This window comes from Podarcis raffonei, chromosome 14 (assembly GCF_027172205.1).
Source record: "Podarcis raffonei isolate rPodRaf1 chromosome 14, rPodRaf1.pri, whole genome shotgun sequence".
Classification (NCBI taxonomy): Eukaryota; Metazoa; Chordata; class Lepidosauria; order Squamata; family Lacertidae; genus Podarcis; species Podarcis raffonei.
Window position 1 is genome coordinate 19,740,850 of NC_070615.1, and position 27,995 is coordinate 19,768,844.

The 27,995-nt window shown below is 44.9% G+C and overlaps 1 protein-coding gene across 1 annotated transcript in view; it reads right to left on the reverse strand.

The window, feature by feature from the left end:
• The window catches only part of AGBL1 (AGBL carboxypeptidase 1), a 414,373-nt gene that overhangs the window by 291,321 nt on the left and 95,057 nt on the right, over nt 1-27,995 (reverse strand). Inside the window, exons 15-17 of the mRNA XM_053364617.1 lie at nt 26,628-26,715; nt 10,460-10,610; nt 7,099-7,252 (exon numbers count right to left, since the gene is read on the reverse strand). Of these exons, the coding sequence (XP_053220592.1) occupies nt 7,099-7,252; nt 10,460-10,610; nt 26,628-26,715 (393 nt within the window). The remainder of the gene's footprint in view (nt 1-7,098; nt 7,253-10,459; nt 10,611-26,627; nt 26,716-27,995) is intronic.

Sequence of the window (27,995 nt, forward strand, 5' to 3'; positions counted from 1 at the left end):
GACTCTTACCTTTCTACAGCAGGGTACATACATTCCAGTCACCAAAGGACAGAGGTTTCTACACACACACACACACACACACCACAGCTCTGCATCCTTCATCCAGGCCAGCAAGAGGCATGACCACAGTTCAAGGATACATTCAAACCAGGCAAAAGTGCTCAAAGAGAGCATGGAGCAAAGCTGGGGAGATGCATGGCCTGGTGAGAGTCACATTCAGCCCCAAGGCCTGAGGATCTCCTCTACCTGGCCTAGAGCTATGCACAGATGGGCCTCTCTACACTATTTATAGGTAGAGAAATTGAAGTGGGTGGACCATTTCACCAAATTTATCCAAGGAGAGGAGAAGTTCCCCAAAACTTTCCCAGGGATGGAACTCATCATAGCAGAAAGTACAGATACTCCCTTCCTTCCCTGAGGTTTTATTTGCTTTTGCTGCTGCTACAACCACAGTCTGTCCATCATTTTGCACACTCCACAATGCCCCAGAACCAGTGTTATTGTGGGTGCCACACACAGACAAAAAGTGGTGGAGAATATTCAGACAGGGAGGATCTGTGAAATTGCCTTCTTTTGAGGGGAAGATGTTGGTCTGAAAAAGAAAAAATTGTTCTCGAGGGGGAGGGAATGTCATCTGAGAAATTTTCGCTCAGCTCTAGTGCTGCTTCACAACACTCCCCTGTCAACCAGGCAAGGTAACAATGGCCTCATCAATGACACATTACAAAAGGCAATGATTTTGCTTACATGGAGGCTGTATACCTTAAGCACCATTCCTTTGAAATTGACTTTGTTGCAATCAACAAGGCTCCCTTCCAAATACACAAAGCCTGGATTTAAGTTTGCCATCCGTTTCTTTCTGGCAGGGCTCTTGGGACTTCAACAGCTGCCTGATAGGGCTGATAATCAACAGGCAAAGCTCTTCCCATCACTGTGAGTTAATGGAATAAATGGCAGTCATTTACTTTTATGGGAGACGCTAAATGGGCTTAGGGGGAGCCCACTGGGACAGGAAGTTAAATCAGCCACCTGCCTCTGGTGACTCCAGTTTCTTCAGGGAGGTGGAGAGGTAGGTTTATAATCACCTGAGTAACAATGTCATGCCACTCCATCTGACTACACAGTGGCATGCTGTAAGACAGAAGTGGAAGTCCTTTTTTCAGCTCTAAGGCTACATTCCCTTTAGGGTAAACTTCTAGGGGTTCCATGCTACTGGCGGTTGGAGCCAATAAGCACACACACACACACCCAGGGCTTCTCCCCAGACTGCACCTCTAGGGCAGAGAACTCACAATACACACAGAAAAGTGAGCCAAGCTAACGACTTGGGGACCAAGTCATATCCTGTGGCGCTTGATAATGGAATTATACTGATATATAAAAGTTTACCAATTTTACAGCAGGTAAAATAGACAAACACACACACACACGAAATTGCTCAATAAGGACATTATGATCAACAATGGAACCCAGTTAATTTTGGTGCTGCCTGATGATTATCAAATTGCCATGACACAGACTTCTTCACTGGTAGCACCCGTGTTGCAGAATGCAGTCCGCTCTGAAATATGGGAGGCCTCATCTTTATCGGCACTCTGCTGGCTTTGGCAGGTGCACCTGTTCACACAGGCATTCCCTTGATCTCTCAACCTGAGCCTCCTGTTTCAATGTCTCTCCTGCATTGGTCTCTACTACAGCCACAGCAGGTGTTGTAACTCTGTCTCTCTCCCCCAAAGGCACACTTCTCCATTGCCTCCTGAGACAGACGGATGCCAGCCATAGATGTTTTCCTGGGATTGATTTGTTGTGTATTTTAGTTGGGCGTGTTAACATTTGTGTAACTGGCTCCCATAAACAGTAAACCACTTAGAAGTCTATTTTAGCATTAAATTGTATCTAAATGTAATACAAGTACAGTGGTACCTCTGTTTGCGAACTTAATTCATTCTGGAGGTCCATTCATTAGCTGAAACTGTTCTCAAGCCAAGGCGTGCTTTCCCTAATGGGGCTTCTCACCACAGGCGCTCTTCCCCCGGTTGGATTCTGTTTGCTTTCTGGGGGAAAGTTTGCTGGCCAGAACGCCTACTTCCAGTTTTGCGGAGGTCGTTCCCCAAAGCGTTCATTGACTGGACTGTTCGCAGACTGAGGTACCACTGTAATATGATATGCACAATGTCAGGGAACTGCCATCGGCTCAGAGGCAAGAGAGAGGGGGGCAGTTGTGTTACAGGGAGCCTCCAAAAATCTTGCAAAGCAATTCCTCTTCTGGTGAGGAGGAAAGCCCCACCTCCAGTGAAGAAGAGGTGCAAGGACCAGAGGAGGCTAGTAAGAGCCTTAACACCGCGCCTGAGCAAGCCAGAGAGGAGGGAAGCACGCCCTTGCCATCGCCCATCATGCGCAGTAGTTTGAGGCCCAGGGAGGGGCGAAAAAGGCTGGGAGTGATGAAACTTTTATGTTGGGGGAGGTACAAAAACAGACCACTCCCGGATTCTGCTAGCGATTGAGCCAGACGTGAACTTATGACGCTCTTCACTGTAAATAGTTTGCACCAAAATAAAGCCTGTAAAAGACAGGTCGGAGTCCTGCCTGGTTACTCTCAAGCAACCACAACAGCACCTGACACACAACTTTTCTGGTGTACACGTAGGCAGGTAAGAATTCTACAGGCACGTATACACACACAAACACATACATAAAACCATAGGATACTCTCTGCACAGAGGGATCCCACCATGGCCATTGCTTTCCCTTTCTCCAACGACCTCCTAGAGGAATGCCAGCAAGAGTAGGAAGACAATGAGGCAAGTGATGGCAAGTGTGGGCAAGCAAAGGCAATGTAAATGAATGTGAGGTTTTGCAAAGTGCTTTTAATAATAATAATAATAATAATAATAATAATAATAATAATAATATCTTTATTGTCATTGCCCCCTCTCAGGGACAACGAAATTACTTGACTGCTCCATAAAAGGTTACCAAAAGGGAGGAGGCTATTTGGCACTGCCAAAAATGCTCCCCCCCAAAAAAGAAGAAATGTGAGTCAGTTCAGCTTTAGTTCCAAACCCCATCAGCTACCACAGTGAGCACTTCAATGTCCTTACTTAACATGGGCGTTAAGTGCCCAATGCTGTGACAGTTTAATTTCTCCCCTTGGTGCAGTTTCTAAGCTGTATGATGCAGCCTGAACATAATACATAATAAAACCTTACACTTGTCATAGCACAGTTTGTCCTGGGTGGAATCTTTAATTCCATTGACAATGCAAGAGCCAATCATAGACTCTCGCTTAGCTTCCACATATTCCAAAACGAATATGCAGTGTTGGCGGGGGGCGGGGAACATACGAGTGTTTGGGGTATCATGGGAGGAGGGTGATAAGTGGGATGAAATCAGCCACAAATCAGCTTCCTTGGGCCTTCTGCATATTTAGAACAGGAGCATTTGAGAGGCAATGAGAGACTCTGTGAATTCTATGATGACTCCCTCTTTCTTGTAACCCTCTTCCAAAGAGAAGCGACATTTTAATAAGCAGGTTCGTGCAGCTTGAATAGCCGATCTGTTATCTCTAGAATTAGAAAAGGACGAGAGTGCTGGAATGTATAAAACATGCAGGTCTCAATAGATTTGTGCATGGAAGATGAATACTAGGGTGGCTCCTTATGCCTCTCCTTCCCGTGTTCTATTACTGATAAGTAATAAGCAATTACTGGAAGGGACAAGAAGGAATGCCAGCAATCTCAAGCAGCCCTGTGACAGAAATTGTAAATCACAGGACACCTGTAAAGCAGAGGTGGGGAACCTTTTGCAGCCTGAGGGTCACAATCCCTTGTGAGCAACCTTCTGGGGGCCAAATGGCAGTGGTGGGAGGGGCCAGAGACCAAAATGAAAGGAGCAACAAATGCAACGCTTACCCTTGTACAGTAGGCTACATACCAGCCATGCAAAAGTCAATGGTTTCTGTGCACACACATTTTCTCTATCCAGGCCAGCAAAAATCTATTCCATTACAGCCAGAAATGGAACTTGAGCAGGGCCAGGGAAGGGAGAGTCTGGAGGGCCATGGTTGCCCTCCCCAGGTCTGAATTTCCCCGTCATTGTCTGGAAAGCTGCAGCTGGCTCAGTATGGGAGAAGGAGACAGTTGTCTCACTCTCTGTAACACCAGGGCAGCTCATAGGAAAGTGATGGCCCACTTCTTGCTGCTCCATGGCACCATCCTGATCACATCTATAAGTCTGGGCTGGGGAGCTTTTGGTCTTCTAGATGTTGCTGGTCTACAACTCCCATCATCCCTCTGGGAGCTTGCAATCCAGCAGCATCTGGAGGGCCACAGCTTCCCCAACTCTGACATAGCCTTACATAACTGGTGCCTCAGGCTTGAGGAAGTCATCAGCCAGAGTAGTTCTCTAAGTCTTCTGAAGCCTAGCTTGGTCTAGCCTAAGACCTGCTCCTGCTTATTTATCCTTTTAGAACCTGACCTCTGCTGGATCAGACCAAAGATCCATGAGAGACCAACATCCAACATCCAGTGGCCAACTAAATGGCTATGGGAAACCCGCAAGCAGGACCTGAATGCAACAGACCTCTCCCCATTTGTGATTCCCAACAACTAGTTCTGCACTGAGTTATCTTCCTGTGGCCTCCTTTGGAACCCAACCTCTTGCCTATCTTGGCCTACTTTCCCTTTCATGTGACCCTGGGGCCGTACTCTCCATCTTCAGGGCATAAGGTCAGGGATGTGGTCTGGGGAAGAGAATTGCCCTCAAGGTCAGCACCAGATGCTTCTACTGACACGGAAGAACTTGTGCAAGAGGGTCCCATTGTGCCAATCCCACTCTGGACAAAGGCACTGGAGTTACCTTGCTCCACACCCACCCTAGTGGAAAAAGAGTCTCCCTTGCAGCATCAAACCTGATAACTGCTAAAGCATGTTGAGGTTTGTTAAATGAGGAGGTTCCACTCACTGAATGTGCAGCTAACTACTCGGACTTGCAGCTCCTTTTTAAAGCTCAGTCTCAGGTTGACTGGTGCTGAAACTTGGGTTTTGCGCTTATGGAGGCTCTCTGGGATGGAGCTGTCCGGGGTGCTTAAGTTTGCCTCAGCCCTTCCCTACATAACCTCATCTTGCTCAATTTGCCCAAACCTAAACAGGATGTCAGGTTATATGGACCTCTGGCCTGATCCATCAGAGCTTTTCTTATGTTCTCATTGCTTACACCTGGTGCCTCGGATTCACAACCAGTACCCACCTTTTCTTGAAATATTAACCCATACAAAAATGTTTGAAATAAATAAAGTAAGTCAATTTAGTCTTGAGAAACCACATTGTATATGTCTGATTTGGGAGGTGCAGGGGGCAGCTCTCTGGGAAAGCAAAATTACTGTAGATGTTGCCATTATGGAAGATTTGTATACTATTTAATCAACATAAACCTCTAAGTAGTTTACATAAAACAGTATAAATATTCATAAGAAAAAATACTGGGGGGGGATTCAAATTCACGAAAATATGAATAAAATTTGTGATTTTAAAAGCAAATATGCATTGAAAAAATTACATTGGGACCCAGGACTTGCTGGTGAAGAGTGGATAATAAAGACATTTATTAATGGTGGTGGTGGTGTCTAGGTACACGTTCCTAAACAAAAAAGTTTTAGCAGGAACTGAAAATTACACTGCAAAGGCACCTGCCTTACTGCAATGGATTTTGAAAGGAAGTAACAGCAGGGGAACGTGGCAGAGTTCCTTGTGGACCTAAAGAACAAAAAGCCCACCTGAGGGCAATGAAAGAAGAGCTGTCTTCAGCTCTGCTCCACTGCCTCTGCTGACTGGGTCTCCAAAGTTCTAGATGACACCCTTGCTGAAAGCCACATCTTCCTTCCATGTGGCTTATCCACAAGTGATGAAGGGAACTCCCATTTGTACCAGTGACAAAAAGGCTTTTAAACATTTACTGTGTTTTTCCAAAGCTTGGCCATTTATGAAATTGCAACAATGGACCCCCTTATCCCTTCCTCCCTGACCCATAGATTAGAGGGCTTGTCAAAGCAAAGCCAGGGGAGTGAGGCATGGGGGTTGATCAAAGCTAGGAGGCAGGGAAATGAAATTTGGTGTATCTCCCAAAAGCTATAATTAACCAAGCTGCTCAGATGAAATAAGTAAATACATGATTATTCAGCCTTGCCCGGAGGCAAGCTTGTAGCACACCACATGGTACAGTCTCTTCCTGACAATTCATGCAGCAAATCAAGTGGATTGCATACTTAGAACATCGCTGTTGTTATCATTCCTGGAGCATGCCCCAGGTCTGAGTGGCACCTTAACTAGCAAGCAGGCTACACTTAATATACATTGGTCCCTGAAGCAACTGGGTGCACAGCCCATTTCTGGCCAAGTTGCTGAAGCAAGTGACATTATTTGGTGTTACAACCAGTTCAACTAGTTCTTCCCTTTAGGTAAAGGGTAAAGGGGACCCCTGACCACATTAGGTCCAGTTGTGGCTGACTCTGGGGTTGCGGCGATCATCTCGCTTTATTGGCCGAGGGAGCCGGCGTACAGCTTCCGGGTCATGTGGCCAGCATGACTAAGCTGCTTCTGGCGAACCAGAGCAGTGCACGAAATGCTGTTTACCTTCCTGCCAGAGCGGTACCTATTTATCTACCTGCACTTTGACATGCTTTCGAACTGCTAGGTTGGCAGAAGCAGCGACCGAGCAACGGGAGCTCACCCCATCGCGGGGATTCGAACCACCGACCTTCCGATCAGCAAGTCCTAGGCTCTGTGGTTTAACCCACAGCGCCACCCGCATCCCGTTCTTCCCTTTAGAAAGAGCAATATCCCTATTCAGGTTTTCACCACAGTCCTTGTAAGCAGCACTTCCAAAAACAAACATTAGAAAACACAGCCCAATCTGGGAGTGTTTCTCGACAGCAGTGAAAATTGGGCAGATAATCTCAGTTCAGCCCAGGGTTCCATCTGCTGCATTTTAACTCATTGCATATGACTGCTAAATGCACACTGTCACTCACATTGAGTTTCCAAATGGAGGAAGGCTACAAACCAAATGAAATGGACTAACTCAGAGGCATCCATGACTTACGGAACTGCTCCAGATCATCGCTGCTTTCTGACTCAGGCATGGCTGTGATTGTCAGCAGGGGACAGGGGTTTCCTCCCAGAGTGTGGCACAGAGTCTGCCTCCTGAAGAAGACTTTCTTTGCATTCCTGGCTTGCTCCAAGATGTCAAGGTGAGACTGGAGAGAGGGGGACAAAAGCAGGAGGACGTGTGAAAAGTCCATCCAAATAAAATCAAGGATCCTTATCATCCAGCACCCTCTTTGCAAAAATGAGCAGTCAGATGCTCCTAGACACTCACAAATCAGGGTTGTTGTTCTTTTAATGTGCAATGGACCACAAAATGTGCAGTTAGGGGAAAACTGTGCAGCTGGAAAAATGGGCTGGGGCGGGGGAAGACTAGACATGTCAGTGTTTATGTGTTTTTAAAGCACTTAAATGATAGGAAATATGCAGGATGGTAAGGACACAAATTATATAAAGGGTCTCATTTCCATACTTTCAAACTTCCCAGAATATATTAAAATACCTTCTTTTTGGGGACCTGGCCCTCCTCTTCATCACCTTCATCTTTGGGCAGTCTACATTTCATCACATCCTTGTAAACACAGTGGTACCTTGGGTTAAGTCTTTAATTCGTTCCGCAGGTCCATTCTTAACCTGAAACTGATCTTAACCTGAAGCACCACTTTAGCTAATGGGGCCTCCTGCTGCTGCCGCACTGCTGGAGCACGATTTCTGTTCTCATCCTGAAGCAAAGTTCTTAACCCGAGGTACTATTTCTGGGTTAGCAGAGTCCGTAACCTGAAGCGTATGTAACCTGAAGCGTATGTAACCCGAGGTACCACTGTACCCTGAATCCTGTTTTTGCATCTTAGCTCTGTCTCACACCTTGTGTTCCTTCTGCTGCAGCCAGTGCAAAACAGCTGGTCTGGGGGTCCACTCTGCCTATTGTGACACATACTATAAAAGATGCAAATATCTACCTGCCCAACAATGCAATCTGTCTCTGTGCACTGAGGAATTAGGCAGCTGAGCCAAACCGGACACAGCCTACCAATTCAAGTGCTGCTGAGTGAAAGGTTGCAGTGTTTGCATCCCCTTCACTGCAGCTTTTCAAAGGTTGAGTGGTGGAGGGGTTAAAAGAAGTGGCAACAGAGCAATGCAGCAAGCTGGCATTAACAGATTGTCTTGTCCCTTACAGACTCACCCCATACCTGAGCTCCGCAAGAGAAAGCCTCCTGCAGATACTACCTTATCAGGAAGTCTGTTCCTCATGGTGTCAGAATTGGACCTTTAGTGTGGCAACACCTGCCCTCTCATTGCACACCAGACAGACGCCATCTCCATTTCCTCTTCAGCACCTGTTGAAGACCTTCAATAAGCCTTTTAAGTGGAGATATTTATACCAGTTGGTATCTATTTTTAATGTATATAGTTTTAAACTGTACATATGCAGACATGCATATGTTTGCAGTTGTTTTAACTGTTTTAAGTATGCAATTCTTTTATATATGTTTTTAATGTGTTATTACAAGATGCTTTGAGATGCTGCATAGGAAGCAATTCATAAATCAACTAAAGGACAACAACACTGGAGATTGGTTTCACACCCAATTCCCTTCACTTCACCTCCTTCACCCTGCATTAAAACAAGCACAGGGTGACTCCACTGTACCTGATGGTACCAAAACATTTTCTTATTGGTCCTGCTTCTGCCCGGTTATCATTGCTTTTGAAATCAAAGTTGGCCCTCTAGGTTCCACTTTTATGTTCTTGTTTGCAGCAAGACTCTATTAATAACTATTTTCATCTATCACCCTGGAGTAAAATACACTCATTCATTACTCAGAGTAACAGTGGCATTGAATACTGTCCCTTTGCACAGTACGCAGAGGTGTGCTATAAATATGCTTTCAGTTATTAAATGCACATTATATTATGATCAGTGTTTCCAAGTCACTGTTTCCATATGGGATTTTATCATCTTTTCATCTGCATTGTGCAGGTAATTGAGCCCCTGAGTTGCTAAATCACTATGAATTCATTACTGATCTGAAGGGACAGACACACACACACACACACACACACACACACTTTGCATGGACATATGCTGGAAAATAAAACCTAATGATGCACATTCATGAAATGGGTTTTTGTTCATCATCCAGTCTGCAAAAATGGAATTGTTTTCCCATGACAAAAAGTTAGAAGCTCCGGGAGAAAGTTGTGAGTTATTTTAGCTGACCTGGTCAAAGCCATCACTGGGCAGGAGGTGGGGGGAATGTCCCTAGCAATCATGATTTGGCCAGAATCAGGAAATGAGTGTTTCTCCATACCTTAGTACACACAGGAGATACACCTTCAATTTATTTTAAATGTAGTGCTGAAACTATTCCCCATATTTCATGGACATTTGTAGCATTGTCCAAAAAAACCTACTTTTTTATTATTGTTTGGTAGTACTTGGAGAAATGTTAATTTGCATTCAGACTCTCTTATTTGCAGTCTCTCTCTCTCCCAAGACCCAATTAAATTGTTATTTCCCCCCAAGAAATACCATCATATAGCCAAATCTGACTGAGGAGTCAGATGAACAACATCATCTCATTCACTACATGATTTCCACAGACCAATGGCAAATCCAAGAAGAACTGCCCTCACTCACAATTGACTTGTTCCCCTCATTCATTACATAGCCAAAACTAATTTGCAACCGTACATATAGACATTGTTTTCTTCCCTATATGGTCCTATGGCAAAGGACCAGCTGGTCAGGACCCTGGAGAGCTCCCTATAGCTACAGTAGCACTTCCTAGAACTATATCAGGGAACTATTGCCTCAACAGCAAGCTGAAGCCTTCTTTTATGAAGGCTGGAAAAATACCTCTAATCAGCCCACCTCCTCTGAGGGGCTGTCTAGTCATTTTAAGGCCCCCTGCATTTTGCAGTGCATTAAAGGACAATTGCATTTTGTAGAATTTTAATATTATGTACAGACTTTTGGCTTGTGATTTTGCTTGCAATTGCCACGAACAGCTTAGAGACTTTGTTATACTAAACAGTATATAAGTTATTAAATTGAATTTAAACTACTTTATTATATAATCTCTGGCTCCTACAGAGTAGAAGCAGTGAGGGTTGCATGGAGACATGTCCTCTGATCTATACAAGCCACGCAAAACCACGTCCTCTGTCCTGAATGCTCCAGGAGTGAGGGGAAGTGTGGCTCTGCAAACAACACCTCCACTCTGCCTCTGAGCCTGAGCGAAGCTCATGGCCAAATGTAGTGAAGCACTGAGCCTTTCCACATACCAGAATGCAAACTGAAACAAATTTCTTCCCCATTCCCCAATCTGGAAAGTCATCAGAGGAAAGAGTTTTACCATCATAGCAGAGTAGGTGTAGGGATAATGGTATGCCAGATAGCAGACATCTTCCTTATGAGGGAAAACAATGCTGAAAGTAAGTGTGTAACAGGATTTCCCATGGGTTTTTCCTGAAGCTGTAGCCACTGTGCAATTTTGGTAGTGGTTTCTGGTAGAAGGAGGGAAGGAAGGAGGGAGGGAGAGAGGGGGATAGAGAGAGAGAATAACCTGTTATTCTCATTATTGCTGCTGTTGTTTATATACCACTTAATGCCCAGAAGGCTTCTAAGCATTTTACAAAATAGAAAACAAACAAACAATTGCACAACACTGTTACAATACAGGGTAACTAAAAATACACTGTAATTAAAATATGCAGTGGAATAAATCCCATTAAAATATAAAGGGCCATGACTGAAATGAGCAATAAAACAATCCCATTAACATAACACAGCAAGTAAAACAGCAATCAAAGCAGGAGACTCTGGTCAAGAGATCAAGGGAATGCCTGTGTAAAGAAGTGAGTCTTCTAGGGCCGGCAGGATGCCACTGCAGATGAGGCCTCTCATATTTCAGCAGGGAATGCCTGACTCAATAGGGTAGCAGAGGAGAATCATATACATACAGGTCCTGCTACCCAAACAATGCATTCCCAGGAAATTGTTCATTAGGCAAGCATTCACATAATGAGCTGATTATGTCTACTATTTCCTATGGGAACATTTCTAAGCTGTGATTTGTCTGTTCTTCTTCTCTCCCTCCACACTTTCTGCCTGAAACTGGTGTGGCCAATCAGCAAAACTCAGACAAAAGAAAAATGGGTTTGACTGATTTCTCCTGCTCCTTGATTTGTCTGATCTCTCTCCCTCCCTCCATGTTTTCTCCCTGAAATGACAGCTGCCGACCAGCCAAACACAAACAAGTAAAGAAGTGTGGGGATGCCAACTGTTTGGATATCTGAATCAGCTGTTCATGTGGCGAGGTTTGGGTATAATTCTTTATGTTTGGATAACAGGGATTTCAGATAATGAGTTTTCTGATGGCAGGACCTGCATGTATACTAATAGGAATTTCAATTCTCCAAGTGCAAGTCCTGAGCTAATAAAAATGGCACCAGCCATACATAAGCGGAAGGAATCCACATGCCCAGAGGACTCTGGAGGACAGAGGCAGAAATACCCCAATGATGACTTAGCATGCTCAAAGGGCGTGGAACAGTGACTATCTGTTAGACAGTGCAGAGGTTCAGGGTGATCACAAGGATAGAAAGCATAGAATGGAGTGGCTGAAATTCTGACGAGGGATCACTCCATACTGCAATATTTTGTTGCATGTCTCATTTTGCCGCTGTCTAATTTCTTAGATTCAAGGAATTTCAATGCAACACTGAGCTTTTGAAACTGACTTATGATGGCTGCAACCTGACTAGTGACTAACATTTCAGAGTCTCAGTTTTTCCAGTTGTAAGGTCAGATTTACCCTATTTTGGCACCAATTTGTGATTTAAACAAAAACAAAAACATTTTTTTCAAGTTTGCACAAAAAGCCATATGCATTTACTCACACATTTTCCTAATATGTGTATTTTTGTATGTAATTTTGCCTAATATATGAATTTCTGCAAGCGGTTTTCCCCAATATAATGCAACCTTGGTATGTTTTTTTTAACTAATATATTAATTTTTGTATGCACTCTTAGGTTGGTCACTTCACTGGAAAATACACAGAAGTGCAAGATTCAAAAGTTAGCTTCAGTTCATGTGTTTGTTTGGGGAATTCAATTTAGTGAGTTCATATTAAAAATAAGAATGTAAGAAGAGACCTGTTGGATCAGGCCAGTGGCCACCTAGTCCACCATCCTGTTTTCTTATTGGTCAACTAGATGCCTATGAGTATCCTGCAAGCAGAACCTGAGTGCAACAACAACTTTCCTCATTTGTGACTCCGAGCAACTAATATTCAGAGGCAATCCTAAGCTAGATGTGCCAACAGTCTGACTTAGCATATGGCAGTTTCCTGCATTGGCCTTCCCATATGGAGTTGTGGTAGTCCTTAGGGATATAAGGAGAGCCCCGTTGAATCAGATGGTAAAGGGACCCCTGACCATTAGGTCCAGTCGTGACCAACTCTGGGGTTGCGGCGCTCATCTCGCTTTATTGGCCAAGGGAGCCGGCGTACAGCTTCTGGGTCATGTGGCCAGCATGACTAAGCCGCTTCTGGCGAAACCAGAGCAGCACACAGAAACTCCGTTTACCTTCCCGCCGCAGCGGTACCTATTTATCTATTTGCACTTTGACGTGCTTTCGAACTGCTAGGTTGGCAGGAGCTGGGACCGAGCAACAGGAGCTTGTCCCGTTGCGGGGATTCGAACCACCGACCTTCTGATGAGCAAGCCCAAGAGGCTCAGTGGTTTAACCCACAGCGTCACCCGCGTCCCTATGAATCAGATGGAAATCACACCTAATCCAGCACCCTGTTCTCACAATTACCAACCAGATGCCGACGAGAGGGTCAAAAGGAGGACTTGAGCTCAACAACACCCTAGCCACTTGTGATTCCTACTTGTGAGCCAAATAATTTCCATTCCTACTCCTGATCTGAGAACACAAAAACCAGGAGCTTCATTCCCAAAGGTTTGGTGTATGGGAGAGGCAAAGTTTGCAGCAAGCTTCAAAGGCATTCTCTTGTTGCATATATTCAAAATGAAACCAGGGGGCGGAGAGAGAGAGAGAGAGAGAGAGAGAAGCAGGGTATGCGGAAAGCATTTGTTCTTGTTAACTTTTCTATTAGGGTGACCAGATGGAAAGGCAATGGAATTACTTTTAATAGCGCTGGAGAAGGGATTTCAGCAGGTTCAGCTTCTCACACCACTGCATGACAAGCTGCACTAATCGAAATCCCCTCTCCTACACAATAATCAAAGGTACAGGAGTCCTGGTTTCCTTTGCCGGTCCTAGTTCTGACTCTTTGTACTGGCTGGAGATGTAGCTGTTTCTGGTACTAATACTCACCTGTAACAACATCTCCTCGGATTGCCTCCCTGTTTAGCATCATAGGAAGCTAGCTGCCTTACACTGAGTTCAGACCATGGGTCCATCTAGCTCAGTGCTTCCTACACTGACTGGCAGTGGCTCTCCAGGTTTTCAGAGAGGGGTCATATCTAGCTCTACTTTGGAGATGCTAGTGAACCTGGGACCTTCTGCATGCAAACCTGATGCTCTACCACTGAGCTATAGCCCTTTCCCTAATTTTGAAAGCAAGATGCGGGTGGCGCTGTGGTCTAAACCACAGAGCCTAGGTCTTGCCGATCAGAAGGTCGGCAGTTCGAATCCCCGTGATGGGGTGAGCTCCTGTTGCTCGGTCCCTGCTCCTGCCAACCTAGCAGTTCGAAAGCACGTCTAAGTGCAAATAGATAAATAGGTACCACTCCAGCAGGAAGGTAAACGGTGTTTCCATGCGCTGCTCTGGTTTGCCAGAAGCGGCTTAGTCATGCTGGCCACATGACCCGGAAGCTGTACGCCGGCTCCCTCGGCCAATAAAGCGAGATGAGCGCCGCAACCCCAGAGTCGGTCACGATTGGACCTAACGGTCAGGGGTCCCTTTACCTTTTTAAGCAGCATTGTAGGAAATTTACCATGGCAGATGGCTTCTTAGGCCTGCTGCCATCAGGTAAGTTTGCAGCTGGTGGAGGCACTGATGACCTTGCACATTTCTGCACCCCACCCTGACCTGGAAGCCAACCCAGGCAGAAAGCAGGAATGCAAATGTTTCAAATGTTTAAACAAAGGAAGGGTGGTTCCTGCAGATTGACCATGGCTGGGTGCTTATGCTTCTGCCACTTTCTGTCTGCGACAACTTTAGCCCTGCCTTGATTCTGATTAAACATATGCACGCATGCACACACACACACACACACACACACACACATATCACACTCCCCAGGAAAATACAAATCTTAAGAACGGATGTTCCTTCTCTGTCCTCACCTGGTCTTTTGCAATGTATCATTTTTTTTAAGAGCCAGCTTCAAGGGTGATGGTGAAAGAGTTCCCATTGGCTGAGATGAAGAGCCAATTCACGCATTTCAGAGCAACCGCATCGCACCAAATTGCATCCGCAAGTACATCTCAGACAATAATTTCCCCTGCCTAGCACCAATTATGCTGTTGCTAATCCTTTCCATTCTGAAGGACTCTGTGACACCCCTCCCCCTCCTATTGTTTTAAAAAAGATATCTTATCAGCATTGTATTAAAATGCAAAATATAAGGAAGAGACCGAAAGATGCAATTTCAGCTGCTGAAATTTACACAAACTGTTTATTTCCCTTGTGTTGGTGTTGTTTTTATTCAGTCGGGCAAAGTCTCAAGATAATCATTCTCCTGAAACCCCATGGCCTAATCATAGCTTCTTTTGTATGAAACATAAAATAATTTGTTGACTTACAAGAATGAAATGGGTGGAAATGTAGCAGCAACAACAACAACATCAAGCTGATAGTTCAGTTGGTTAGAGCCTGGTGCTGATAATGCCAAGGTTGCAGGTTCGATCCCCGTAAGGGACAGCTACATATCCCTGCATTGCAGGGGGTTGGACTAGATGATCCTCAGGGTCCCTTCCAACTCTACAATTGTTTCATTCTATGATTCCTTTCAGAGCAGTCTTCCTCAACCTGCTGCATGCCAGATGTTTTGAACTACAACTCCCATCAGCCCCAATCAGTGTGGCCAATGGACAGGGATGATGGGAGCTGTAGCCCAAAATACCCAGAGGGCACCAGATTGGGGAAAGCTGTTCTGGACATTGCACCCTTAACTCAGAAGCTGCCTTCCAAATTCTAGAAATGTGAGCTCTGATTTTGCTACCATAGTATTACTTTGCACATGCACAGAAGCATTCCCCGCCATCTGTCTCGGGAGGTAGGGAGAAACTAGGTCAGAGAAGAAGAAAAATACATTCTCACACTGACTCCAATTTAGCTAAAGTTAGTGATGACTTACAGTATGATTTTATGCATGTCTACTCTGAAGTAAATAACAAGATGAAAGACTTACTCTGAAGTAAGTCTCATTGGGTTAGTTCAGGCATAGGCAAACTCGGCCCTCCAGATGTTTTGGGACTACAACTCCCATCATCCCTAGCTAACAGGACCAGTGGTCAGGGATGATAGGAGTTGTAGTCCCAGGACATCTGGAGGGCTGAGTTAGCTTGTGCCTGGGTTAGCTGAATGGGTCTTAACTCTTTTGGCTGCAATCCTACATCCTCTCACCTAGGATTAAGCCTCTTTGAACTTAATATGATTTATGTCTGTGTAGATAGCATAGCATGGAGCTGTTAGTCCCATTGAAATGGAAGAAACGCTTTAGAACCAAATTACATGTTACATTAAACCTACTGAAAAACAATTACTTATGCAGAGGCTGTAGTTCAATGACAAACCATCTGTTCTGCATGCAGAAGGTGTCATTCTTCATCCCTAAAATCTCCATTGAAAAAGACCAGTCTCAGAAAAGATTACAGGTAGAGAACCTCATGACTATAGAGACAATGCCTCTCTGTCTGGCCCTCAGAACTTTCACCAGACCACACCTCCCCAGAAGCCCTGCTTCACATCCTCCTTGAGTGATTTTGCCTGATTGGAATATGTCCTTAAGCTCTGTTCATGCTTCTTGCTTGCCTGCAAGAGGACAGAAGGTGTGTGGGATGGGGGGGGGGTTGTGTGTGGGTGTGTAAAAACCAGCCTGCTGTACAAATGCACCATTTGCATTCATTGCCCTGCCCACTTTTGCCTCTGCACACTCAGTTTAATGACTGCAAAGTGGATCCTACAAGGGTCCATATGATCAAGAGCCTTGTGTGATTGGGGATGCTGCTTACATGCAACTGTTCACACACATATATTTTTACTGTAATTTTACTGGTGTTAGCCGCCCTCTGGCAAGGGAGGGCAGGGTATAAATAAAATTTATTATTATTATTATTATTATTATTATTATTATTATTATTATTATTATCTCCCCCGCAGCAGATGTTGTGCTGAAGAGATGGGGTGAAGCATGCCATGTTACGGGTGGAGTGAGAGGTACGTTACTCCCTCCTATGCTAATGCGCAGAGGAGGCCTTTTGGAAAAAGGCTTAAGCTTCCCCTGGTTTACAGTTAAATGCATAGGATAGCATAGATGGAATGAACCATTTTCTCCCCTTCCTCACATTAACTGTGTGTGATCCACATTAAGTCTGAGAGCAAGCAACTTTGCCAAAGTCACCCACTGCAGTTGATGACCAAACTAGAATCTGAGTCCCTGTCCTAGTCAGACACCCAAACCATAACAATGGATCACACATTCTTAAGCAATTAGCCTCTGACACAGCCTGAGCTTGTGATTGCAAGCAAGACCTATTGAGTTCTTCAGAACTTACTTCCAGCCCTAATAAGTTCCCTAAACTCAACAGCCTTTGCAAAGCCAAAGGAAAAAAAGAGCACCAACATTAAGAAAGAGGATATTAATCCAAATCACAATGCTATTAGCATGCAGACTCAATTCGCTGTGCTTTTGAGTCACTTTATAATAGTCAAACCCTAAAGCAAGCTATTTCTCCTTCAAACACTTTGCACTGTTTCCAGCACAGCTGGCACCACCAGTTAATTAATAATCATCATAATTATTATTGTTGCTATCATCATCACTTACTGCGCACATTGTTTTTCATGTTCAAAGTGCTTTACAAATGTTATTGAATTATCCCCCACATCTCCCTTCTTCAGCCAAATTAGCAAGACCAGAAGGCAGAAACTATTGCTATCATTATCCAGATTTTGTAGCATGGGAATGGAAAGAAAGGCAACAAATGCAAAACACACACACACAAACAAACACACACAGAGAGACAGACATATCCTGGCTTGTATTTGATGACAGAAATCAACAGCACAAAAGCTCAGTCTTATTTGTGACGTGAGAACTGCCACACTGTGGCTAGTGCTGAACCAGAAGTTCTCATCTGTGAACTTTCAACTTGGATTTTCGCCTGTGAAAGGAGCAATGAAAAGGGTCCCTCAAACCCCTGACAATTGTTTTTCTTTTTGTGGGGAGAGGGGTGGGTGGAATTGAAGGCATTACACCAGCAGCATTCCTCCCCCAGCATCCATCAGCTGATAGCTGCCATTTGTTCCCCCCAAAGGAACATTACCCTATAATAGGGTCCAATGAATGGTCCATCTGAGTTCACCAAAGATCCCTGTTGGGTCAGATCAAACATCTATCCCATTTCCCATAGTGGTCAACCAGATGCCTCTGGGAAGCCCACATGCTCAAGAAGGGCATCTGCTCTCCATGGTTTCAGAAGCAGAAGCCTTTCCCTACCTGGAGAGAGCAGCAGTTGAATCTGGAACCTTTCCCTGCAAAGCATGTGGTGTACTACTGAGCAATGACCCTTCTCTTCATCAGAAGCCCTCATTAGATCAACTCTACATCATCCTAGATATATATAATCAACTGGAAGTCATAGAATCATAGAGTTGGAAGAGACCACAAGGGCCATCGAGTCCAACCCCCTGCCAAGCAGGATACACAATCAGAGCACTCCTGACATATGGTTGTCAAGCCTCTGCTTAAATACCTCCAAAGAAGGAGACTCCACCACACTCCTTGGCAGCAAATTCCACTGTCGAACAGCTCTTACTGTCAGGAAGTTCTTCCTAATGTTTAGGTGGAATCTTCTTTCTTGTAGTTTGGATCCATTGCTCCGTGTCCGCTTCTCTGGAGCAGCAGAAAACAACCTTTCTCCCTCCTCTATGTGACATCCTTTTATATATTTGAACATGGCTATCATATCACCCCTTAACCTCCTCTTCTCCAGGCTAAACATGCCCAGCTCCCTTAGCCGTTCCTCATAAGGCATCGTTTCCAGGCCTTTGACCATTTTGGTTGCCCTCCTCTGGACACATTCCAGTTTGTCAGTGTCCTTCTTGAACTGTGGTGCCCAGAACTGGACACAGTGCTCCAGGTGAGGTCTGACCAGAGCAGAATACAGTGGCACTATTACTTCCCTTGATCTAGATGCTATACTCCTATTGATGCAGCCCAGAATTGCATTGGCTTTTTTAGCTGCCGTGTCACACTGTTGGCTCATGTCAAGTTTGTGGTCAACCAAGACTCCTAGATCCTTTTCACATGTACTGCTCTCAAGCCAGGTGTCACCCATCTTGTATTTGTGCCTCTCATATTTTCCCCCCCAAGTGCAATACTTTACATTTCTCCCTGTTAAAATTCATCTTGTTTGTTTTGGCCCAGTTCTCTAATCTGTCAAGGTCGTTTTGAAGTATGATCCTGTCTGTCCTCTGGGGTGTTAGCCACCCCTCCCAGTTTGGTGTCATCTGCAAATTTGATCAGGATGCCCTTGAGTCCATCATCCAAGTCGTTGATAAAGATGTTGAATAAGACCGGGCCCAAGACAGAACCCTGTGGCACCCCAGTAGTCACTCTTCTCCAGGATGAAGAGGAACCATTGATGAGCACCCTTTGGGTTCGGTCAGTCAGCCAGTTACAAATCCACTGAGTGGTAGCATAGTCAAGACCGCATTTTACCAGCTTCTTTACAAGAATATCATGGGGCACCTTGTCAAATGCCTTGCTGAAATCAAGGTAGGCTACATCCACTGCGTTCCCTTCATCTACCAGGCTTGTAATTCTGTCAAAAAGCGAGATCAGGTTAGTCTGATCTCGTTTTTTGACAGAATTACAGGTATTTAATTACAGGTATTTAATGTCACCAGTCCCATGCTGTGGAATACTCTTCAGAGAGTATTCTAAAGATTCGGCAGGCATCCTTGCTAACTGACCTTCAAGGAGGATGGAGGAGAGAAGTAGAGGCACATATTCTTCTCTGCCCCACTTCTGACCACATGCCTGTGCAAGGTCACTGAATTGGTTCAGGGTAGATCATCCCGGGTCAGATTGGGGCCACTCCAAAGCAGCAGCAGAAGAAGAAGAAGAGTTTGGATTTGATATCCTGCTTTATCACTACCCGAAGGAGTCTCAAAGCGGCTAACATTCTCCTTTCCCTTCCTCCCCCACAACAAACACTCTGTGAGGTGAGTGGGGCTGAGAGACTTCAGAGAAGTGTGACTGGCCCAACGTCACCCAGCAGCTGCATGTGGAGGAGCAGAAATGCGAACCCAGTTCACCAGATTACGAGTCTACAGCTCTTAACCATTACACCACACTGGTTCTCCAGACTGGGCCTTGAATTGGATGGAGGGGCCCATATACAGCCCTAGTTTACAAAGTCAACAAAGTAGAGAAGCTAAGGACTATAGAAGATCAGTTTGCAGATCAAGGAAAACACGAGTGCTCTTTGCAGGTTAAATGAAAGATGCAAGGGGACAGTGTGGACTTGCACAGTAACTCCTCCCTCCTCTGCTGTAATTTTGGGCATCCTCCAACTTGTGGAAGGCAGCAGTCTACAGTAGTGCACTTCTGATCTAGAAGGACTATCCAGATCAAGAGAATCTAAGAGCCCAAGACAAGCCTGCTAGTTCAAGCCATGGGACCACCTTGTCCAGCATTCTGTTCTCACAGTGGCTGACCAGGTGTCTGTGGGAAGCCTACAAGCTACCCACCTGTGATTTCAAACAACTGGTATAGAGAGGCATAATCAGAGTAAACCCATTGAAATCAATGGACAGGACTACCTTGGGTCCAGTAATTTCAATGGGTCTACTGTGGGTAGAAATTAGCTGGATACAACCCACTGCAATGTAGCACCAAGTTGAAGTGGAATATTGTTGCACAAGGAAAAACACAAGCGCATTACCAAAGAGTGTTGACAACAGATTGCACAACAAGAATCAGCTGTTGTGCAGGGGGGAACACAGGTACATTACCAAAGAGTGCTGTGCAATGGTATCAGGTGTTGCACACCAAAAATTAGCTGTTTCACACACACACAAAGTTTCCCCTAGTGCAACAGCTGCATTGGAATAATTTGTTGTGCAGCCTTTTAAACTCTGCTATCTACTAGGGCTAGGCCCCCGTGACTCCAGAGAAACTGAGGAAATCAGATAAAGTTCTGGTTGCTTGTGACCTTCTGCATTAGGAACCAGCACCCACACACACGCACACACATGCGCACACACATCAATGCTTTTCTCTTTCTATTTTTCACTTTCCCATGTCACAAAGGACACGAAACAGCCAGCAGGCAAAAAAGAAAGGAAAGGAAAGGAAGTGTATGTGGAGAGAGGGGAGTAAGAAACTACATTTGTACTGATCTGGGCAGAATTTTAACTACTGACCTAGAAATAAAAAGTTCAGCATCCAGTTACCAAGCCCTTGAGCCATCCCGCTTTGCGACAGCTCAGGTGGGGTTAGACAATGAACTGGAAATGAACTGTGGAACGCAATGCCCAGATGTGCCATTGGGAGCCTCAAGAGCTGCCGCTGATGCTCCTTAAATAATCAGCTGGAAAGGAACATTATTGCTCTGTGTGTAATAATTGTAAACAGTTGCCAAGACAGCAAACAGTGAATTAGAGCATTTTATAGGGGCTCCCGCAACATCCCCCCCTCCGCTTTCCCACACAGGCACTAGTATATAACTGTCACTTTGCGGGCAGGCAATAAACCAGAGCAATGGCGTTGGCAAAACCCTTTTTGACAGAAGGTTTTCTAATAATCTCCATAACGTGTTTGGTTTGGGGTTTTTTTAACTCTCTCTCATGGGAAGGGGAAGGGAAATGATGCCAGAGCAGAGACGTGGGCTGCCACATTTGTCTTCTTTGGGAGTGAGTTGTCCCTGCTCCCCGACCGCACACACATACCTCCAGAGGAAGACAAATATGAGTGGAGTTCGGACAGCGTGCGATCTGCAGACTCGTACATCTCACTTCCCTCTGTCCTTCAGCTCAGAGCAGTCATTCCTGAACTGTGACTAGTTAACAGGAAGAGTGATGCTGCTGTGGCATATGTTAATTAAACACTCTGCAACTGCGGCAGTGCTTGGAATGAACACGTTCAATTTAATGGAGTCAGTTGAATTAGTTCAAAAATCTCTGAACTGCACCTGGAAGAAGCTCCCACAATTGCCAGGTTAAGCAAACATGAATAAAGTTCATTTTGGAGTAGAACTTTGCACAATTTCTAATTCATCTTCAAGTTCATTCTCTCTCTCTTTTCCTATCTAGACCCTTTGGGCCTTTAAGCTTAAAAATTGTAATTGTTAGAGAAAACAAATGTTTAAAATTCACATTCTGCTGTGTGTGGGCGTTGATATTCCCTTAGTCTTCTTATGTATATTTTATACACCAGCACAACTTGTAGCATTTTGAAGGCTGAAAAAATATATATTGCCAGGGCCCATTTGGATGACTTCAATTTGAATTGGACATTAATGAAGCTGGCTGGTTTTGTAAAGGCACTGACGTGAACTGGAATCAGTCCACACAGTGATGGTGGTTGGGTTTCAGGGAGAGAGGCATGGAAAATTTGGCAACTGTACACCACAGTACTGAGATTCCAGGTTCCCCAGTCTTGAATCTCTTGAGCCACATGTCAAAAGAATTCCAAGAAGCAGGTCACGTCCACTAACGTCCATAGCTTTGTTCTGAGTAGGACTAGCATTGGGGACCATTGAGTGGACTCAGACATATAATTCTCCCTTCCCTCTCTCTGTTGCAAATTGAAATTGTAAACTCCTCAGGACTGAGACCTGTCTTCTTATATTTGATAAGGTGTTGTGCATAATGGCTGGGTGTGTGATGAATAGACAGGTTTGCATCCAATGTAGCACTAAGCTAAAGTCACTTAGTGGTATTTTTTCCCCTGTGGTGAAATGTTGTACAAGAGAATCCATAAGCAGGTGGCTAGTAACATAGTCACACAAGAGATTTGCAATCTGTTGTGTAATGAGTTTCTGCTAGTGCAGCAATTGCACAGGATTCCTCTGTTGTGCAACGTTAACGTTCTCACACCCACTAGCACAAGAGTGGACAGGGAATGCTGTAAGCAATCCATAGTTACTGTAGCTACTAAAGTTAACTTGTATGTCTATGGGTGTGTCTGTATGTTTGCAAGCACTGTTATCATTCTACTTCCATAAAGTTATTCATTTGCTGTTTGGAAGTGCATTTCTAAAGCACAGTAGGGTCCTGATCTCTCTCCCTGCACCAGAGAACATGGAACATGTTGTGGGCAACTTTGTTACACAACGAATTGTGCAAACCTGTTTCACAACGAGTTCCGCCAGCACAACTGTTGCATTGGGCTTCCTCTGTTGCGTGACATTAAAACACACCTGTCCACTAGCACAAGAGAGCTTTGGATGCAGCCCAATGCATCCAATAACGAACAAAGGAGGTTTTCCACCTTGGACAGTACCTAACATTTGCGCTCAAATTGTATGTGAGTGTTGGGCTGGGGCAGAGGGAGTGGGGTTCAGGAACTATGCCAAATCTTGTTTTAAATGCACTCTCTGTATTGCAAAAACCCACATTCCCCAGGCCTATTTTGCATTCCTGGATGAGTTTCAAAGTAGTTTCTTGTCCTTCAGCTGTTCATAATAATAATAATAACATGTATATAGAGTGTTAGAGTATTCGAAGTGCTTTGCATTCATTAGAACAGTAATCCTCAGAAGAGTCCTGTCATATCACTAGGTGGGTATTACTTTTCCTGCTTGTTACAGATGTGTAGAGGGGGAGGAAAAGCTGATAGATGGTATTCTCCCAAGGCCATCACTGCCAGAGGGATTCCCCAGGTCACATCTAGCATAGGAAGTTGCCTTCAACTGAGTCAAACCATTGGCTCCATCTTGCTCAGCACTGCCTACACTGACAGGCAGAGGCTCTCTGGGGTTTCAGGCAAGGGTCTTTCACAGCCCTACAGGGGCTGAACCTGGGAGCTCCTGCATGCAAAGCAGATGCTGTACCATTGAGTCATAGGCATTTCCTGCATTGCCTGAAGTTAATTTGCCAAGGCTGAGCTAAACATTCAGTCTCAATTTTGGGACTAGGGCTGGTGCAGGAGCTGCCAGAAGCTTTGAACCCATCCACTGCCTCAAATTGCCCTTCTTCACTGCCAGTTGTTTTGCAGTGTGTTCCTTGCAGCTGCTGCCATTGTTGGTTTTTCTCCTACAATTCCTTTCTGAATGATGCTGAAAGGCGTTCTGAATGATGCATAGTTCAAAGCAGAATTGATGGGAAAAGAGAAATGGTGGAGACCAACCAGCAGAAAGAGCACCACCATTGATAAGTTCACCTCTAGGCCCGTTTTTATTTTCATTGCTGCCCATAAGAGCTATTCATCAGTATTAAAATTATATCAAACAATACCAAAACTGGTGCCACAGCTGCACCCGAATTTCACAGATGGGAAAATGGGAGCCCATCCCACTGTGTATTCTCCCAGGTCGGACTGGTGAGGCTTGAAAAATAGAACACCTTTAGGAATTTTATCAGAAAAAGTCATTTCTGAGAAATTTCAGCCTACCAATTATCTAAAGAAAATTGATGATGTGTGAACTGGGAAATCAGATTAGATTAGAAGAATCCAGGCAGACGTTGGGGGCAACAGTGATCCTAGGCAGATATATGGGTGGATAGGAATCAGATGACAGAGATGAAGAATGAAACCTTCCCAGAGCACATCAACATAAAATTCAGCACATTTCATATTCTGGGGGAACAAGCGGGGGGGGGGGAGAGAGAGAAAGAACAAGCCAGTCCTATCCCATCATCTGTAGCCTATCCCTTTCCAGATTATGATTAAGAACTTAATTGCACTTTCACAGTTTAATCGTACCAGTCAGCTGCTATTTAATCACTGCACAATAACGGCCTTGTTAATGACATTAGGGCCCATTATGACTGTAATCAGCCTATAAGCCTTGCATCCCCTACATCTGCTTGCGCCCAAGTCTGCCAGCACTCGGGAAAGTCGTTCATGCCAGGAGAAAGCAGGAGGGAGGGAGGACATGCAAGGAGGGGAAAGGGGGCCATTGATCTGGCTGGAAAGTGGAGCGAGGTTGCTAGATCAGGATGGAAAGGGAGGAAGAAGAGAATAGGAAACAGAGTGTCATGCAGTGAGAATCTCCTGTTAAAAGCTAGCTTGCAACAAGGGCCTAAGAGGTGCTGTAAAAATCATAAGGAGTAAAGAAGTGGGTGCCCACTACCTAAAATCAACTAATTGAAATTGCTTCAGAATATCAACAGCAGAAGGAAAAGAGAACATTGTTTCCCAAGGCAGCTAAGGGATCAAGGTTTTTCTTTTCTTTTCTTACATTATGGAGTACTTCCACCTCTCTTTTTTGCTGCTCATGGCAGGCATTTTGTGTGGGCACCTGCGACCTTGGGGGGGATTTCTTTCAGTGAGGAAAAATAGTACATTATTTTCAGGGTGGGGAGCTATTCATTATAGCAGGGATAGAGACCATCAGGCCCCAGAAGCTAAAGTCAACCATCAAGCCCTATCTGTCTGGCCCTCAGAACTCTCCTCAGAACACACCCCTCATTGGCCCTACTTCACACACTCCTTAGGAGTCTCGGCCTGGCTGGAATTTGTCCTTGAACGCCATTCGCTGGCTGGTTGAGAGGGGTGTGTGAGTAAATGTAGAAACTAGCCTACTGTGCAAAGGGGACATTCGCCTTTGTTGCTCCGCCCACTTTTGCCTTTGACCCTGCCCACCAATGGCATGCGCCACCCACCCAAAAAGGTTGCACAGGAAGGAATGCAGCCCTTGTTTACTCCTGCCATAAACAACAGCGGTAGAGTCACTACCAGTGGTCACCCATTCCAACGCCATGACCAACCGCAATGCTGGGGCACACGTGTGTGTGTATTTGTGTGTGTAGGGAGTAGCAGCATCCATTGGGGTTCCATCCTACTGATAGCAAATCTACCACTTTCATTCCTTTGTTTGGGGGGGGGAACACAAGTCTATCCCACCCATCGTTGTTGCCCAGGCAACATTATACGAGAAGTAAAACAAGCTTTCAAAAAGCTTCAGGTGGGGGGAGAGAAGTTGCTCCTGATACTAAAAACACATAGAATTTTCACACCTACACAAATGAAAGTTGCAAGGGGTTTTGAAGGAGGAGGGCTGTTCTGAACCCCAACATGTAGGTCAAATGTTCCTATTGGAGAAAATGTCACTCAGCATTCATGCTTAAAGGTAAAGGTAAAGGGACCCCTGACCATTAGGTCCAGTCGTGACCGACTCTGGGGTTGCGGCGCTCATCTCGCTTTATTGGCCGAGGGAGCTGGTGTACATCTTCCAGGTCATGTGGCCAGCATGACTAAGCCGCTTCTGGTGAACCAGAGCAGCGCATGGAAACGCCGTTTACCTTCCTGCCAGAGCGGTACCTATTTATCTACTTGCACTTTGACGTGCTTTAGAACTGCTAGGTTGGCAGGAGCAGGGACCGAGCAACGGGAGCTCATCCCGTCGCGGGGATTTGAACTGCCAACCTTCTGATCGGCAAGTCCTAGGCTCTGTGGTTTAACCCACAGCGCCTCCCGCATCCCTTATCATGCTTACGGAATTAAAATTGGAAGCATGGACAAAGCCCTCATGAAAATTCACCTGCATTTTAGTGCACATTTCTCCTAATATTTTGCCTAACGTACACATCTTTGCAAAGCACTTCCCCTAATATAATGCATTTTTGTATACTATTTACACTAATATATACATCCCACCCACCCCCTGCACACTTTACCCCAGCATACGCATTCTTGCACGCAGCAAGAGAACTGCTCTGCAAAATTTGGAGAAGTGTGAATTTTAAATAATGGCTGGGTTTGGGTTCGAGTATTATGTATTACATACATTCAACATTAAATGAGAACTGAATTGAATTTCTCCCCCATTCCTATCTGTATGCATGTATTTAAAACTGATAACTATTTTTTAAAAACAAAACACTAACAGTAGGTGACTGTAGTTGCATCCATTACAAATGGTTGCCCACAAAAAGAAAGAAACCTTCAGACTGAAAAATGTTCTCCCCACCACTGCCCTAGAAAAAACAACAATGATGTTTTTGTTCTCCATCATTTTGTAGCCCCTATGATCTGCATTTACAGGGTGAAGTAGAATTGGTAGTGCAAAGTTAATGGAGTAATAATGACTAGCAGGAGAGGAAGGAAAGCCCAAGCAACATTCTGGAAGAGGAGGTGGAGTACACTTACTTGTAATAACAGATATCATAGCCCACCCGAATCCAGTGAGGTCTGCCCTGGAGAGCTTCCTTCACTGAGTACATGACCGGTTGCATGCCTACACAAAACAAAGGCAGTTTTTAAAAAAGCAATATGATGTCCTCTGCAACTGCAAAACAGCTGTTTTACCCAGGACATTTCTTAGGTGGAGACAGACACTTTTCAGGTGAAGACAGACATAATATTTTCAGTGCAGTGAGGTTGCTCTGAAAGCAGTTCTGCACATACTTTACTCTTCAGAATTGAGCACTGAAGGGCAGGGGAACTCATTGGTTCTGCAAGTTTGAGGCAGAAACAAGCTGTGCATGGCAGTAATCAGTTTCTTGCTGTGCGCAGCATAACGTCACCAAGAAACTTTCCCTGACCCAAAACAATAGTGCAGATTTGCACATCCCTGTCCTGTTCTTCATTAATAAGAGGGGTGTCCCCATGTTGCATTTGACTCTACAGGCTTTGTGCCCAAACAGTTGACTTGCACAAATGAACATGTTGCGCTATTTCACACCAACACCTGAAAATGTTTAAAGACAGCTTGTGACAAATCAATGGGGATATGCAAAAGTTCATGCAGTGGGTTTTAAAAAATGTGGCTCTTTTAAAGCAGACTTTCCAACTGAAACTTTGAGCAAGGGGCAAAATGGATGGCAGCAGTGGACTAGATGACCGTTATGATCCCTTCCAACTCTACAATTCTAAGATCTGATACTGTCATTTCAACCATGAAGGCAGGAGGAAGTTGGAATTGTCTCATGGATGAGCGGCATGTGTTGTGAATTCCCATTATATATTTAGTCTGTCTTCACCATACTTCCCACCCCACCCCGCACTCATCCCACAACAAAAAAGTAAAGGTAAAGGACCCCTGACGGTTAAGTCCAGTCGCAGATGACTCTGGGGTTGCGGCACTCATCTCGCTTTACAGGCCAAGGGAGCCGGCATTAATCTGCAGACAGTTTTTCTGGGTCATATGGCCAGCATGACTAAGCCACTTCTGGCGCAATGGAACACTGAAACCAGAGCAGCGCACGGAAATGCCATTTACCTTCCTGCCAGAGTGGTACCTATTTATCTACTTGCACTTTTTGGCGTGCTTTCAAACTGCAAGGTTGGCAGGAGCTGGGACCGAGCAATGGGAGCTCACCCCGTCACGGGGATTCGAACTGCCAACCTTCTGATCAGCAAGCCCCAAAGGCTCAGTGGTTTAGCCACTGCCAATTCTCTGCTTAGTTTTCATTAAGGCAAATACATGTCAAGAAGTCCTTAACTTCTTTGCTTTTAAGAGAATGCCTTTTAATCAAGATCATCAGGTGACAGATCTGGAGAACATAGCAAACATTT